Here is a 17,540-nt window from a genome sequence, read left to right as displayed (position 1 = left end):
TGGTCTCTGACCATAGTCCTTGAGTCATTTGATTTCCTGTCTCCATGTTGCAACTACAAATACCATCTCTAACATTGGTGATGACCAAATTTGTATCTGCGGTTACTGAATGAGATTTGAATATTCACCAAATTGGCATCTCTTCTTGGATATCGAAGGGGCATATCTTAATTAAACTATTCAAATCCTAAATTCTGATCCTCAATTCCAGACTTATTTCTCCCCCTGTTTCTTTACCCTGATAAATGGTAACTCTGTCCTTCTGTTTACTCAGACTAAAAACCTTGGAAGTCATCCTTGATGTCATTCTGTACAATCAAATCCTGTTGGCTTTACTTTCAAAATGTATCTCGACTGTTGCTTTTCTATCGCTTTTTACTCTTCCTTCTTGATCCAGGGCAGCATCTTCTCTTACCTGGATTATCGTAGTAACTTCTTATATGGACTGCCTGCTTCTATGTCCTTCCTTTTTTATATAGTCTCAATGGAGTGAACCTTTGAAAATTAAAGTTTCCAGGGGCGCCTGGGTGGCTGAGTGAGTTGAACGTCTGACCCTTGATTTCAGCTCAGGTCTTGAGATATCAGGGTCTTGAGATAAATCCTGTGCTGGATTCCACACTCAGCATGGAGTCTACTTGAGATTCTGTCTCCCTGTGCTCTCTCTCTCCCTCCAAATAAAAAATGAATGAATCTTTAAAAATTTCCTATTCTAGTTAAAACCATCTTTAATCACTCTTATTTTTACTCAGAGTAAAAGCCATAGTCCTCAGAGTGGTTTTAAAGGTCCCGCGTGAGCTGGCCCCATTATTTCTCTAATTTAATCTCATTTCCTTTTACTCTTGCCTTTCTGCTCACTTACTCCAGTCAACATTGACCTTCCTGCTGTTCCTCAAATATACCAAGCATTTTCCCACCTCACGTTTTTACCCTTCTTTTTCCCTCGCTTAGAGTATTCTTCCTCTAGATGTTTGTAATAGCTACCTCCTTCACTTCCTTCAGATGTTTGCCCAAATGTCATCTTTTCACTGAGGGTTTTTCCGTCCATCCTTTTAAAAATTAAAAGGTTCTCTGCTTATGCCTGCTATCTTACTGTTTTGCTACACTCCTTAAGTGTACTGCTTGTCAGTGTATGTGTCTGAATAGTGAATTCTCAGTAAGTACTTAGTGAATGCTCCCTTCTAGCTCTAATAATCTGCCTTGAGGTAATAGGCCATTCCTTTATGATTAGGAGTGAAAGGCTGTCAGGAAACGTCATAGTATTAAACCAATAATATATACTGATTGGTGGTCAGTATAATACAACCCAGCATCACAGGTCAAATATGGGTTAAATGTAAATTCTGCATTTCTCAGTTGACATTCTGTGAGAAGATATGAATCCCGATAAAATACAGCTCAAGAAATTCTGGTGTAGAGTCAGTAAGAAGCATGAAATGAAGCATGTGTATATTTATTGATACTCTTGTTGATGTAAATAACCAGTATATTTTGTTACTTTAATAATTAGTTTCAAAAAAGGTAAAAGACTGGCTGATAACGCTTGTTAACTGGTAGTTAATTTTGTCAGTAGTCTTACTTTTGAAAAAAGTACTTATGGGGTGCCTGGGTGGCTTAGTGGGTTAAGCCTCTGCCTTTGGCTCAGGTCATGATCTCAGGGTCCTAGGATCGAGCCCTGCATTGGGCTCTCTGCTCAGCAGGGAGCTTGCTTCCCTCTCTCTCTCTCTGCCTGCCTTTCTGCCTTCTTGTGATCTGTCTCTCTGTCAAATAAATAAATAAAATCCTTAAAAAAAAAAAAGTTCTTCCTGGGCAAAGTTAGAAGTTTTTCTTTTTTTTCCTTTAGTGGTTGTTTTATTTATAGTTTTCATTTGAACAGTTTTTATTTAAAGTTGTATATAAAGTTACTTTATTCCTGCATCTTCTCAGTTGTTTCTTCCTTATATTTGCCCCTTCCATTCCTACTTGGCAAGTTTTGGCTTTATATTCAAGGATCTTTTTGTAGCTTTCATCCACTTTTGGTCCAGTGATAACCACCTTGCTAGGGTGAATGGCCACATGGACAGTTGTGCTGTTTGCTTTCTCTCACTTTACTCATTTGGTGTAGATGGTGTATTTCTTCCCGTAAACCCACACTACTTTGCCAATCTGCTCACCTTTACAATGTTCTTGCCCAACCTGTACTTCATTCTCCTTTTTGATGGGCATGGATTGACCATTGTACTTCTGTGTCAGCTCTTTGGAAAGAGGGGAAGAAAGACATAATCTTCCTGTGAATGTGGGAAGGTGCATTGACATGCCTTTTATGGTTCTTGCTCCGGTCAGAAGTCAAAAAGGGATTGAACTTCATTTTGGCCGCTGTTCCCTTCTGAAAAAGGGAAGAACTAGGGTTGTTGTAAGGATCAAATAAACTGATGTAATTGGCAGTACTTTAATGTGTATGCATAATTTATTATTATTACTGTTATTGTCTCTACTAGAGACAATATCTATCTGTCACTCTCTATCACTTGCCCAATTAGTGAGTTTCTCATTATGTTTGCTTACCAAAACAGTGGGAATAAAAATAGTATTGACCTTAAACGTTTATCATAGGAATTCGATAAAGTAGTAATGCTTGCATACAAAGAACCTGGTACACAATAAGCCCTTGGAAAATGTCCAGTATTGTTTTAACTATTATTGTTATTTCCAGTCTTTTTTCTTAAGTTTAAGAATTTTCATTTTTCATTCACCATAGAAAATCTGTGTTCTTTAATTAGAATTTAGGATCTAGTCTCTCATGTGATTTTTGACACTTTCACTAAACACTTTATACTTCATTTATCTTAACTCTTATAGAAAGGAATAAATGGTATTTGTACATCCAATTCAGGATTATAAGTAATTGGTATTTTTAAGTCTCATGTAGAAAACATCAAGATTGGCTGTCAAGTAGAATTGCATAACCCCCTTCCTCAGAGACCTTTTAGAAAAAAAGATTTGTGTACTCTCATTTATTCTTGAATGATCTGGGTCAGTTTCTGAAGCTGGGAATCTCTGGATGATTCTAAAAGGAGCACTAATATCCTTTGATATTGTTCTTGGGATGATGAATGGGTAGCAGCTGCAATTGCTTCTTCTAAAGGGTCCCCTTTCCCTTAACCTTCCTGGTATGTTGGTTAGTAAATAGAAAAATCCCTTTTTGTGATGTGGTCTTTAGCAAAATGAACAAAACATGGTTATGGGATGGTCTTATCCTCACTACCTTGCATAGTACCTGGAAAAAACTGGATGTTACTTAAATATTCATAAATTTGAAAGGCATTAAGAACCAGAGTTTTATGTATGTGGGAATATGATATTCAAATATATGCTAAAAACACTGTAGGCTTTATGTAAGACTGCTATAGATAAGAGAGACCAAAACAATAATAACAAAACCTCATTGAAAAACATGGATTAAAATAGAGCCTGAAGTTTTATGTTTCTTTGTGTTGCTATTACATTTTTAATGCTCTGTATATTTGCAAGAATGGGGTACAGTAACTGACACTAAAATGAATGTCAATATATATTCTCTTTCAGATTTACTAAAAATTTATCTCCTGACAAGATAAATCTAAGTACCCTCAAAGGAGAAGGTGAACTGAAGAATTTGGAGTTGGATGAAGAGGTGCTCCAGAATATGTTGGATTTGCCGACATGGCTTGCTATCAACAAAGTTTTTTGTAATAAAGCATCTATTAGGGTAGGACTTTGATATCTGTGGAAAGAAAGCATTTTCTGTTTTCATTTTTTATGTCATTTCTATCGCTTAAAATATTTTGTTTTAGATGGTTCTGTAAAAAGGCATTTGCATTAATATAATTTAAGAGGACAGATACCTATGTCTAGGTAATTGCATGAATGTGTGCTGGATAAATTTAATTGAAGTCATATGTTAATATATTATCAATTTATAGTTTAATTTTTGTTTAAAGTTTAGTCTTAACATTAAAATAAAATATTGGTAGTTAAGATAATTGGTTAAATTTGATGTATATTCAAAGATACTTTTTCATAGGATTTATTGTTAATAGGGACAGTTTAAATATGTAGTAAGGAAACATGATTTCAAATAAAGATATGAAACCATAAATCCTTATCTTATTCTGTACATTGTACTTTTATTTGAAATTTTATTTCTTTTCCTCATTTGTTTCTTCCTCAAAGATTCTTATTTTTTATTATTATTCCTTATTAAAATTTATTCCTGCATACCTTTGACTCTAATCATTTGTCATATCACTTCTTACTCTTAAAGACCAGTGTTTTTGAGAGTCTTCTCAGTAGAAGTACTGCATGAATAATCTGTTTCATAAAATTAAAATTGGACTCCAAAGGAAAGAGTATGGGAAGCTTCCTATATTGTTCAATGGTCACCTTTAACCCGAATGTCTATAAAGATGTGACTTTTTAGTGTATGTTTGAACATTATTTTTTGATATTGCCTACATTTTACATACATTTTACGTGAGTGGCCTCACCTTTGTATCTATAAAAAGATTTGTCAGAATTTTATTTTATTAAAAAAAATTTTTTTAAGACTTTATGTTTAAGTAATATACACACCCAACATGGGGCTTGCACTCATGACCCTGAGATCAAGAGTCATATGTTCTTCTAAGATGGAGCCAGCCAGGCGCCCCATGGTCAGAATTTTAGAATTTAAAAAACCGTTCAATAAATATAAGACTGGTTATGCTCTGCTGGGAAATCTTAGTTTAAATTACAAAGTTAAGGGGCTCCTGGCTGGCTCAGTCAGAAGAGCATGTGACTTTTAATCTTAGGGTATGACTTCAAGCCACAGGTCAGGCATGGAGCCTACTAAAATTAAATCAATCAACCATGAAGTTAAAATGTGTTTTAAGGTCTGGGGAAAAAGAAACTTATGAGGGCCTAAAACTCTTATTTTAAAAGATGACTAAGAAAATATGATTAGTAATCTTTTCTTATACAAAATAGGTACATCTGATTTTAAGAGTCTAAATGAGTTGCTCAATTAATTACTTAGCAATTTGAGAAAAAGTCAGCTGATAAAATTTGGTATGTCTGTCACTATATTTAGAGATCATCTGTGTTGACTGCTATTTTAAATTATCTTTTAATGATTGATTTTAAAGAAAAATATTTTGTTTGTTTTTTTTTTGGTAGATTCCATGGACAAAATTGAAAACACATCCCATCTGTTTGGTGAGTTCTGACTCGCCTCAAATAAACATTTATATATGGATATGATCTAACTGCTCTGCTAGTATTAATCTTTTGTTTCATAGAAACACAATATTCTGGCTTTTCTACAAATTGGCTTTCATTTTATTTGGATGGTAATTAGTTTTTTCAGCTCTTAAATGAGAAGTTTGAACTTTAAAATGGGAGGGTCTTATATTATGTTCTAAGTTGGTATATTTTTATTGTGTCACTTAGCTGTTTATTGACATATTATGACAGTTTTAGTAACATTTAATTCAAACTTTCTGTGTTTCTGATTTTATTGATCTACTAAATTAAATAATATGGACCTGAATATACTTTCCTTTCTTTAAGAGTTTATTATTTATTTATTTGAGACTGAGTGCGCGTGCACACATGCGTACACACACACACACACACACACACACACACAGAGGAGTGCAGTGGGGAGGGGCAGAATGAGGAGGATAAGCAGATTCCCCACTGAGCAGGGAGCCCAGGCAGCTGATCACAGGATCCTGGGATCGTGACCTGAGGCAGATGCTTAACTGACTGAGCCACCTAGGCACCCCAGTATTTCCTTTTTTAAGGAAAATTGAAGAAAGATCGGTCATTTGGTCATTTTATTGATTCATTCATTCCACAGATATTTATTGAGCACCTTCCCTGTGCTCTGAGGGAACTTGATATTTTTATAGAAGAGACCAGTAACAAGTAAATGACAATTTCAGATAATAAATGCTTTTTTAAAATAGAAAATAAAGGGGCGCCTGGTGGCTCAGTGGGTTAAGCCGCTGCCTTCGGCTCAGGTCATGATCTCCGGGTCCTGGGATCGAGTCCCGCATCGGGCTCTCTGCTCGGCAGGGAGCCTGCTTCCCTCCCTCTCTCTCTCTCTCTCTGCCTGCCTCTCTGTCTACTTGTGATCTCTCTCTGTCAAATAAATAAATAAAATCTTAAAAAAAAAAAAGAGAATTGCCTGCCTCTCTGCCTACTTGTGATCTCTGTCTGTAAAATGAATAAATAAAATCTTAAAAAAAAATAGAGAATAAAGAACATTAGTGTTAGTGGTGACTACTAAGGACATTTGATCTTCAAAACTGTTACCTTGAAAGAAATTTTTTTCATTATGGCAGTGCTTATTTTTTCACATTTCTTGCATATTTAATATTTTTCATTGTTGTTTGTCTTAAATCTCAAGTCTTAGATTGGGATAAGCTTTTACACCTGCTTAAATCCCATTCATTAATATGTAATCTCATTTAGCAATTAATAATATCATACATTTTGGGACTAGAGATTGAGTTTCTGTAAAATCTGATTTCAGCAGCATAAGGCTACTTGTAATTTTTTTTGTTTCATATTCTTATATACGCACAGCTTTTTCATCAGATAGTAAGTGCCTTGAGAAAGGACTGAGCACAGTTTCTGTTTTGGTATTTGTTTTTTTAGACTTTTAGAGAGATTTAAAATGATTCTGCTTACTTAACTGTTTATGTTGTTCCTAAAGAAATGAAAAAGTAGTGTTACATGATATTTTCATAAAATACCTAATTTTTTACATTTTTAATCTATTTTTATTAGTCCCTGGATAAAGTAATAATGGAAATGAGTACATGTGAAGAACCACGAAACCCTAATGGCCCATCACCAATTGCAACTGCTTCAGGACAAAGGTAAGCTATTTCCATTAATCTGCATGACTTGCAAAGGGAGTTCTTTCTGTAGTCAGCTCTGTGATCTGTAGTAATGGAACATAAAATAAAATTTCCTAACCTCAGACAATTTCTATTTCAGTCCTCTGTTCCCATCAGACATTTTGCAGTTTTGGTATTTTGTTGCCAGAGTAGTAGAATTGATTTTTAGCCTCTTTTATTCATCTTGCTTTCCTTGATATTAAATAGTAATGATGAACCAAAAGCATTTTATAAATCACGTAGTCTCTTAATTTCTGAATAGTTTCTTTGTCTATCATTTATTCTATGCATCAGTGGAAAGACTCTTAAGGATTAAGTTGATGCCTTAAAAAATTATAGGCCTTTTGGGTTATCCTAAAATTCATTAAATATAGAATGTTCACACTTCATACACATTGGATTTTGATAGATAAAAATCAAATGCTAATAAAGTAGAAGCATGGGAGCCATTTTGCAAAATTTTCTTGAGAAGTTAGATCTTAAAAAAATTGATCCTTTTTTTTGAAGATTTTATTTATTTATTTGAGGGAGCGAACGTGAGGGCACAAGCAGGGGGAGGAGCAGAGGAGCAAGCAGCCTCCCTGCTAAGTAGGAAGCCTGATGCAACGCTGGATCCCAGGACTCCAAGATCATGACCTGAGGTGAAGTCAGACGCTTAACCAACTGAGCCAACCAGGTGCCCCTTAAAAAAATAGATCTTTAGAAAATTACCTGTTTATTACTGGGTCTCTTATCATCAATTTGGGTCTCATATCATTTCCTTAAGGCAGGATTTCTGTACTGATTTTTGTCTGTGTACCTATTCATGTAAAATGTTCATATAGATTTAATGTGATCAGTGCCTTCTCAAGTTGTAGAACATGGCAGCCCTGAACATTTTATAGTATTCTGGGTGCTGTGTCAAACCAATGATAAAACTCTTCTTTGGAGTGAATGTACACAGGGTTCCTGGCTGGCTCAGTTGATAGAGCATGTGACTGTTGATCTTAGGGTTGTAAGTTAGGGCCCCATGTTGGGTGTAGAGATTACTTAAAAATAAGATCTTTAAAACAATAAAAAGAATGAATGTACACATTGGATACACAGACACACACGCACTCGCACACTTTTACTTTCCTCTTTCACCAAGGTTGAACTACCTTTACATTAGTGCTTTCTGTGAGAATACCTACAGTCTGATAATTAGTGCCCCACATAGGAATCTGATGATGATCCATCAAACCACTGCTAGGAGTTGACTGAAGGCCAGATTTATCAGCTGTATAGTTTATATTTGGCCTACAGGTGATAGTGACTGGGGAACATTGACTTCTTTGCAGTTTATCCATCAGCCAGCAATTTGAGATTTTAAAGTTTAAATTATAATTTCATGTGTGATAAGAGTAGATTGAGGCAATTGGTCAAGTTGGGTAGAGTCAAAAAAGTAGAAAAAGTGTAGGTGTTTATAAGATTATTGAAAATAGAAAAGAAGATTAGGAAAATTGGTATTATTGTTGGTAAAGTTCTTCCTAACTCACGTTTTTATAGTATCAATAAGTTTTATAATTTTGTCTTTGTAATCATATGATGATAATCCTTATGTTTTTATGTATGGCCATATGGTTAATCTGTTTCCACAGTTTCCAGACTTGTCTGATTATAGCAATCACTTAGGGTGCTTATTAAACTATATTCTTCTGGTTCCTTTTTTTGAAATTATGATTCTTGAAATCTAGGATAGTTACCAAGAATGTAATTATGTATTTTAAAAAATTCATTATACTTATACAACTTGGAGAAACACTGATCTATTTTATTTTGTCTCTACAAGATTAAAATACAGGGAAATTAATACTTAACAAGCTGGCCTTACCTTCTTCAGTGCAAGACCTATCAGTTGATTGTGTTCCCATAGATTAATGATCTAGTAAATTTGTAAGTTCAGAAATTTGATTTTATCACTTCATATAGAGATCTACACCCATGTGACGATAAATCAAACTTAGAAGAGACTTGTTTGAAAACTGGAATTTCACTTTTTTAATTTATAATGAATGACATAGCTGGAAACTTGTAGACTTTAGTCATTGCTTCAGGTTTCACCCCTCTGGCGGTAAATCCTCCAATACAACTGTAACACTTTTTAATGCACAAGTTAGAACAGATGAGGTTGGATATTCCAAGAGACATTGCCAGATAATTATTATAGAATAATATATTCTTTCCAACTCCAAGAATATTTCTAGCCAAGTGACCAAGTATTTGTACTTGGGACTAAAGGAGGTTCTCCCTAGGATGCTAATGAGTTCCTCCTCTTTAGGTCTCAATAATACTGTGAATAATAGTTACATTTCGTCACGTATCATGAGTGAAGAGATGGGCTTTTTGGTTCATATGCATTATTTCATGCAACCCACATGTAATATGCAAAGTAGTACCTGATTTAAAAGCTCATCTGAGGATAGGAATTTAGGTAATTTATTCAGTAAGATAGTAAATCAAGAAGCTTAGCATCAGGTCTAGGAGAGGGATGTACATGAATAATAAAAATGATGGGTTCACTTTTATACATGTTGGCTTTGAAATGTATGGGAAGCAACCCGGTGTAAATTCTGGTAGACATTTGAATTTTAACACTTAGAAGTTCTAGGGAGAGATCTGGATAGAGATAGATTTAGGAATAATAGTCGTAGTGATAATAATTGAAGTAATGTGTCAGTTGGACAGATTTCACTACCCTTCCTGCCAAAATGTATTGATAGTCTATATTCCAATCATACTGTACTAATTATTCTCAAAATGTTGCCTCTACTTTCCCACTTCACTGTGCCTTTGCTTGTACTTTTCGCTAGTAGAAGATTTCCCTTTTTACCATCACTCCCTGTAGGAAATGTAGTTTTCTTTCCTGGATAGATTTCCCTAGTTATGAACAGTTTCTTCCTCTACCAAATGTAGTGATGATTCCTTTTTTAAAGCACTTAATTACAGATTGCCTAATGTTTCAGTTCCTAGGGTATATGTGTTTTTCTTCCCCAAGTAACTTGAGAGCCCTGGAATACCACACTATTTTGGTTTTCTTTATGTCCCAGCATTGTGGACATGAAAGATGCTCAGTAAATATTTGCTGAATTGGATTAGAAAATGTAAACTTTTTCAGACTTTATTTCTGAATTTGAGATTATATTGTAGTTATAGTCTGTAACCTTCTTTGTGTCAGGGACTTAGCTCTCTTACTTACTTTATAGATTCCAGTTGTTTGAACTTCTGGCAACTTGAGAGTAGGCAGTTTTGGATAGTGATTACAATAACCTAATTTGAAGAGGAACCTTTCGGGGGGGCCTGGGTCACTCAGTTGGTTAAGTGTCCAACTGTTGATTTCCGCTTGGGTCATGATCTCAGGGTCATAAGCTGGAGCCCTGCATCGGTCTCCTTGCTGGGCATGGCACCTGCTTAAGATTCTCTCTCCCTCTGCCCTTCCTCTGCTCATGCACACGTGCCCTCTCTCTCTCTGAAAAGAAAAATAATAATAAAATAAAGAGTAATCTTCACTAACTTATCAAAATGGCCACAATCAAAACCACAAGGAACAAATGTTAACAAGGATTTGGGGGGAAACATGCACTGTTGGTGGGAATGCAAACTGGTGCAGCCACTGTGGAACACAGTATGGAGGTTCCTCAACAGATTAGAAATAAAACTACCCCTAACGATCCAGTAATTTCACTACTGAATACAACAACATTGGATACTACTGAATTGCATCAAAGAATGCAACAACACTAATTAGAAAAGATACACACACCCCTATGCTTATTGTGGCATTATTTATAATAGCCAAGATATGGGAGCAGCCCAAGTATCCATCGATTGATGAATGCATAAAGAAAAAGTGCTTTATAGCTACAATGCAATATTATTCAGCCATAAAAAAATAATGAAATCTTGCCATTTGGAACAGCATGGATGGATCTAGAGCTTATACTGCTTAGCAAGATAAGTCAATCAGAGAAAGACAAGTACCATATGATTTTGGAATTTAATAAACAAAACAAATGAGCAAAGGGGAAAAAAAAGAAACAAACCAAGAAACAAACTCTTAAGTATAGAGAACAAACTAATGGGTACCAGAGGAGAGAGGTGAGTAAAATAGATGATGGAGATTAAAGAGTACACTTAAGATGACCACTGAATAGTGTGTAGAATTGTTAGATCACTGTTGCACACCTGAAAGTAATATATTACTGCATATTAACTATACTGGAGATAAAATTAAAACTTACCAAAAAGAGAGAAACCTTAAATTTTAAAAATCTTTTATCGGGCACCTGGGTGGCTCAGTGGGTTAAAGCCTCTGCCTTCTGCTTAGGTCATGGTCTCAGGGTCCTGGGATAGAGCCCAGCATCAGGCTCTCTGCTCAGCAGGGAGCCTTCTTCCCCCTCTGTCTCTGCCTGCCTCTCTGCCTACTTGGGATCTCTGTCTGTCAATAAATAAATAAAATCTTAAAAAAAAAATCTTTTATCATTTTGAGAAGAACATTTTTATAATTTATATCTAATCAGCCTAGATTATTGTTTTAACCAAAAAATTTTTACATAAAAATGAATAATGGTCAGTTTGTGCACTTGTGTGTGAATATTGACAGATAACTTTTTAATGATTTATTTTGGCTTTAGTGCATTATATTTTGTTTTGCTTTGTTTTTCCAGTGAATATGGCTTTGCTGAAAAAGTAGTTGAGGGAATTACTGTTTCTGTAAATTCCATTGTTATCCGCATTGGGGCAAAAGCTTTCAATGCATCCTTTGAACTTTCCCAGCTAAGGATCTATAGTGTAAATGCAAACTGGGAACATGGAGATTTAAGATTTACTCGTATTCAAGATCCACAGAGAGGAGAGGTAAACATTTTTTTTCATTCTTTGTTTAAAAAATGTTTTAGGCACTGATAAATAAAAGAGGACATTTAAAAATAATTACTTCATACATATAGTTACCTAGATTCACATACTTCATTTACTCTGACCTTTTAACTATTCCTTTCTCTTAGTTATTTAATTAAAAATGTGCATATTTTAGTGTTTTTTTCTATAATCTTTCCATTTATAGTTAATGAACCCCATTTTTTAATGAACCCCATTTTAACTTCTCAGCTACTCAGAATTGAATTTTAAATATACAAAACTAAAATGTTACTTACATTTTTCTTGTTCACAAGATTCAAATGCTTTTTGTACTTTATATCAAAATTTAAAAAGTATTAACAGCTTTATGAATAATGAATATAATTGAAGATTGTAACTATACAGTTTGTTTTAACTATATGATTTAAAATAAAAGCATAGTGAATATAGCAAGAGTGTCATAAAATTGGTAAAGACATAAAATTTTATTTATCTTATTGTTTAGCCTTTTTGTTGTTTTTATAAATCTACTTGTCTCTCATTCTGTTTTGCTTGAGTAACTGAAACTAATCTCTTTGTTCTCCTTAGGTTTTGACATTTAAAGAAATAAATTGGCAGATGATTCGAATAGAGGCAGATGCTACTCAAAGTTCACATCTTGAAATTATGTGTGCTCCCGTTCGATTAATAACCAACCAGTCAAAAATCAGAGTCACACTTAAAAGAAGAGTAAGTCATCAGGGTTATCTTTTCAGTTCATGTGGTAACTAGTGGAATTGAGAGGAAATTTTAAATAATTTTCAGTTGAAACGTTGGAATATTAAAACAAAGCAAAATAAGGAAATATAGTTCCTCCAGCAGTATTTGAAGAAACCTAGTATAATGATAACACTTTTCAGTTTTCTAGATTTAATATTTAGGTTTTTACTTTTGATAAATTTAATAGATTCTCCATTGCCAAATATTTCTGAACATTATCTGTCTTATAATTTCATTCTTCTTTTGAGTCTTACTTAGGAGTATGTAGACAGCAAAACCTCCATTATCAGAAGCCAAAACTGCTAGCTTTTAGAAGGTTATTAAGATATGAATGGTAATTTAAATAAATAGGGAAGATAGTTACTTAAAGACATCAGAATGTGAGTTCACCATAGATTGTAATGAAATTTAATGAAGGAGTAATGACTTTTTAAAACATGGCTCAATTAAATTCTCAACAATAGGTTTTTATATCACTAGACCCAAATAAATATTCCAAATTAAATTGAAATTTTTTTTTCAGAGTATAATACTTAATATAATATTGTGAAATGTGGTTAAAATATCATTTCAGTTTTTAATTTTAATGTTTCTCTCTATACTAGAATTAGCACAATTAATATAGGTAATTTTATGATTTGTTAGCTATAAATGCAAATTTAAATTATACAAGCACTGTACCTGTATAATGTGCACCTGCATCTGTTAAGGTACAGGTATTTGTGAGTCTTTTTTTAACCACCGTTTCTCTAGTACAAGGAGATATTCCTTCTATAGTATAGGAGTACAATAAATATTTGGTGAATGAAGGAAGGATTCATATTTCATTCAAACATTTTAAATATTTTTAAAACATTAGTGCATTGTGAGTTTTATGTCTTGGCTTAATTTTATGAATGATTTTTTTTGACAGTTAAAGGACTGCAATGTTATTGCAACAAAGTTAGTTCTAATATTGGATGACTTATTATGGGTTTTAACGGATTCCCAGTTGAAGGCTATGGTACAATATGCAAAATCTCTCAGTGAAGCAATAGAAAAATCAACAGAACAAAGGAAGAGTATGGCTCCTGAACCTACACAGGTATGCTTTTAAATCTGTAAATCTGTAAATGGTTTAAAAATCAGAATGGTTGGTTGTTTTCTTTATGTGAAATAGATTGTGAGACTTTGAGTCCAAGAATCTTTTATCTAGATATGTTACTGCATAATTTTCTACACATGGAATCTATGTGAAAACATATATTAAGTGTGTTTCTGTCTATATAATGCTTATTTTGTTTGGAGTTTTGTACTAGGCATAAAAGTTAATGATGATGTAAAAGTTTGGTGTTATAAATACTTCTTTTCAGGAAGTAAAATACAACTTACACTTATTAAAGTAAGGGCAAAAGGAAAAAACTTGGGTATAGTCAAGCAGAATAGTCAATAGTCAATGTTAGAATTAATATTGCAGAAAATGTAAAAAAAAAAAAAAAACCCTGGGAGTTGCTGAAGTTCAACAGAAAACTGTTAGCATTGTATCTGTTCTTAATAAAAATAAGGGATATTGTGAAATCCTATTTCTGTGAAGCTATTTCTTTGGAAACAGAGTAATATATCTCAGACATATGGCTTGTTAGTGATCTGGCTTGATACATGGAAGTAGCATATATTTTAGGTTTTCCTATGGCTATTGAATTGGCCTTAGTTACTGTCTAGCTGCTATGTGATAAGGAACAGGGCTAGACACTGTAGATGTAAAAATGAATATTATCAGATCCTGTCCTCAAGGATCTCAGTATAATGGGTAGACAGATATAAAACAAATCATTATAGTTCATCTTTTTTTTTTTAAATTTTCTGTGAAGTTTTTTCTACACAGAATTTTTTTTTTTAATTAAAGATTTTCTTTCTTTCTTTATTTGTCAGAGAGAGGGAGAGAGAGAGCGCAAGAGCACAAGCAGGCAGAGAGGCAGGCAGAGGCAGAGAGGGAAGCAGGCTCCCCACTGAGCAAGGAGCCTCATGTGGGACTTGATCCTAGGACCCTGGGATCATGACCTGAGTCGGAGGCAGCAGCTTGGCTGAGCCACCCAGGCGTCCCCACTAGAGTGCAAATAAAAAGGGGAGTGAAGGAACCATAGAAGCGTAGAGAAGTTATAATCAACTGCATAGTTTGGAAAGGTTTCACAAAGAGAGGATAATAAAAATAAGTCTTAAAAATAAGAAGTTCGGGGCACCTGGGTGGCTCAGTGGGTTAAGCCTCTGCCTTCAGCTCAGGTCATGATCTCAGGGTCCTGGGATTAAGCCCCAAATCGGGCTCTCTGCTCGGCAGGGAACCTGCTTTCCCCTCTCTCTCTGCCTGCCTCTCTGCCTACTGGTGATCTCTCTCTCTGTCAAATAAATAAATAAAATTAAAAAATCTTCTCCAGTTTAAATTATGATTTCAGAGGCTTTTAAAAAAAATAAATAGTTCATAGGTGAGGGAAAGGGTGTGTCAGATGAGGGAATGGAATCTGCAAAATATATTATTAAAGAGCATGGTATTTTCTGATAAAAATGAGTTTGGCATTACTAGAGAAGTCTTTGAGAGTTACATACACATGCCTCTCAAGATATACACCTTTCCAGGTTTTAAGGAAACTGGGTTACACATACTCCATTTTGATGTGTTCTTTCTTAAACTTGATCTGTTAGAGAATGTGCTTATGGTAAAATGTCAGATTCATTCTCCCTTTCCCAAACTGCTCTTATCCTACTTGACAAATGAAAGGCCTTCTTCTAACTTCTTACTCATTCTTACTATGATGGATTTGTCCAAGAAGAGGGGAAAAAAATTTTAAAAAGCTTGGGGTAACAAGAGGAGTTAATTTGAAATACTGTTACTCATATTGGAAGTCAATGACTAATGACAAAGTAGCAAGTCAGGTGATTTCTACTTCCACTTCTTTGCTTTCAACACATTTAAAAATATTTTTTTTAAGATTTTATTTATTTATTTGAAAGAGATTGAGTAAGAGAGAGCATGAGTGGGGGAAGGTCAGAGGGAGAGGCAGACTCCCCGCCAAGTGGGGAGCTCGGTGCAGGGTTTGATCCTGGAACTCCAGAATCATGACCTGAACCAAAGGCAGCCGCTTAACTGAGTCACCCAGGCGCCCCTGCTTTCAACACTTTTGAAGGAGGATCTATACTATCTGCTATTAGATTATTTAAAAATTTTTTTTAAATCATTTCATGAATCCTGGCATATAACTTGAAGGAATTCAAAGAATCATGTCATATTGCTAAAATAAAGTTGTTTTCATTCTAATTTACCTATTTATTTGAATAGTTTTCTAGAACTTTTAGCCATAAAAAGAAATGAAGAATTGACGGTGAACCTTATATCGTTCTACCAATAAATACTATTTATATAGCTAGTGAGATATCTTTATAATTCTCTGGGGGAGTCTAATTTTATAAGCTTGATGAACAGAACACTAAACTGTAACAGAATAATTTAGGATGTCAGTAACAGACATGGTAATTGAAAATAAAGGCTAGTAGACAGAGTGTTGGTGTTAATGTAGGTCTTATTTATATAAGATGTGGATATATTTAGATAGAATGTAGATTAGGAAACCAGATAAAGATACAGATTAGAAAACTAGAAAAAAGGATGAAGTTCTATAATCCTATCACAATAATAAAACCAGTGTTAGCATTTTGAGTTCCATACAGGGTTTTTTGCCTAGGCACCTGCAGTTTTCCTAGTTTTAGTATGTAGTAAATGGATGTATGCAATTTTCTTCATGTTGTTAGTCTTTATAACTACTATTTTTTTCTTATTCCCTAATATTTCTTAGTAGATTTACTTAACCACATTTCCACAGAGTCGTGATTTGAAGACCAAGAGAGTGGATGAGAGAGTGAAGTAGTTGACAGTGTTCCTTTGCTCAGCTGTACAAATTGAGAGATATCTTCTGTCATAAATATTTGATTAGCTTCATCCTTTCCTTCTCTAAAAGGGAAGACTACATTGAAAACCAAGAAATGTTAAGATAATTCAGAAGGCGAAAGAGGTCATAATGGCCCACTACCCACTCTTCCCTGCAAACAGCATATAAAAACTGAATCTACCACAACATTAAGAAAAGGCTTTGTAGAAAGATTAATGTTTATGTTTTTGTTTATATCAGTTTTTTTTTTTTTTTTTGACAAAGAGGATAGAAAACATTGTCAAAGAAATACAGGAGAGGAGGCCTGAGTGGCTCAGTCTGTTAAGTGACTGACTTCAGCTCAGGTCATGATCCCAGAGTCCTGGGATTGAGTCCCACATCAGGCTCCTTGCTCAGCAGGGAGCCTGCTTCTCCTCCTACCTGCTGCTCCCCCTGCTTATGCTCTCTCTCTGACAAATAAGTAAATAAAATCTTAAAAAAAAAGAAATACATGAGAATTTTTTTCCTTCAAAATTGCACAGTCATAAAGAGTAGTCTATAAAAATATATGTTTATAAAAAATAAAATTAAAAAAAAAGGAAGAAAAATAAAAAAAAAGAGTAGTCTATTAAAGCTTTGAAAGTAGAACATTAAAGTGATGTGTCTTGGAGCACTTGGGTAGGTCAGTTGGTTAAGAATCTGACTCTTGTTCTCAGCTCAGGTCTTGATTTCAGGGTCCTGAGTTCAAGCACTGTGTTGGGCTCCATGTGGGGCCTGGAGCCAACTGAAAAAAAAAGTAAAAATAAAAATAAGTGATTTGTCTTATGGAAATTACTTTGACAATTAGTAAGAAAATTTTCCTGGAGCCCCTGGAATTTAAGGCTTCACAATTATATTTCATCTTTCCTTTTCTTTAATCACTGTGGGTCTTGTTCATTTTCTATGAGAAATTCTCATTTACTGAGTATACTTTGAAATTTGTTTACAGATAGTTCTTAATAGGTAAAGTGTAAATATGTATAATGCAAAATATTTATACTTTAATTTTCCATACATCACTGACTATACTTTTATTAATGAATTGTTCTTAATTAGAAACTTGTTA

General features: G+C 34.2%; 1 protein-coding gene and 1 pseudogene across 1 annotated transcript in view; one reads left to right on the top strand and one right to left on the bottom strand.

Moving 5' to 3' along the window:
• BLTP3B (bridge-like lipid transfer protein family member 3B) overlaps positions 1-17,540 on the top strand; it is a 105,231-nt gene that overhangs the window by 30,991 nt on the left and 56,700 nt on the right. Inside the window, 6 exon segments of the mRNA XM_047740838.1 lie at positions 3,562-3,724; positions 5,170-5,208; positions 6,790-6,881; positions 11,588-11,777; positions 12,369-12,509; positions 13,453-13,623. Of these exon segments, the coding sequence (XP_047596794.1) occupies positions 3,562-3,724; positions 5,170-5,208; positions 6,790-6,881; positions 11,588-11,777; positions 12,369-12,509; positions 13,453-13,623 (796 nt within the window).
• LOC125106587 (60S ribosomal protein L26-like) lies at positions 1,904-2,344 on the bottom strand (annotated as a pseudogene).

Source organism: Lutra lutra, chromosome 8 (assembly GCF_902655055.1).
Source record: "Lutra lutra chromosome 8, mLutLut1.2, whole genome shotgun sequence".
Classification (NCBI taxonomy): domain Eukaryota; kingdom Metazoa; phylum Chordata; class Mammalia; order Carnivora; family Mustelidae; genus Lutra; species Lutra lutra.
The sequence above is the reverse complement of the archived record's forward strand: the minus strand, read 5'-3'. Positions and strand labels throughout refer to the sequence as shown.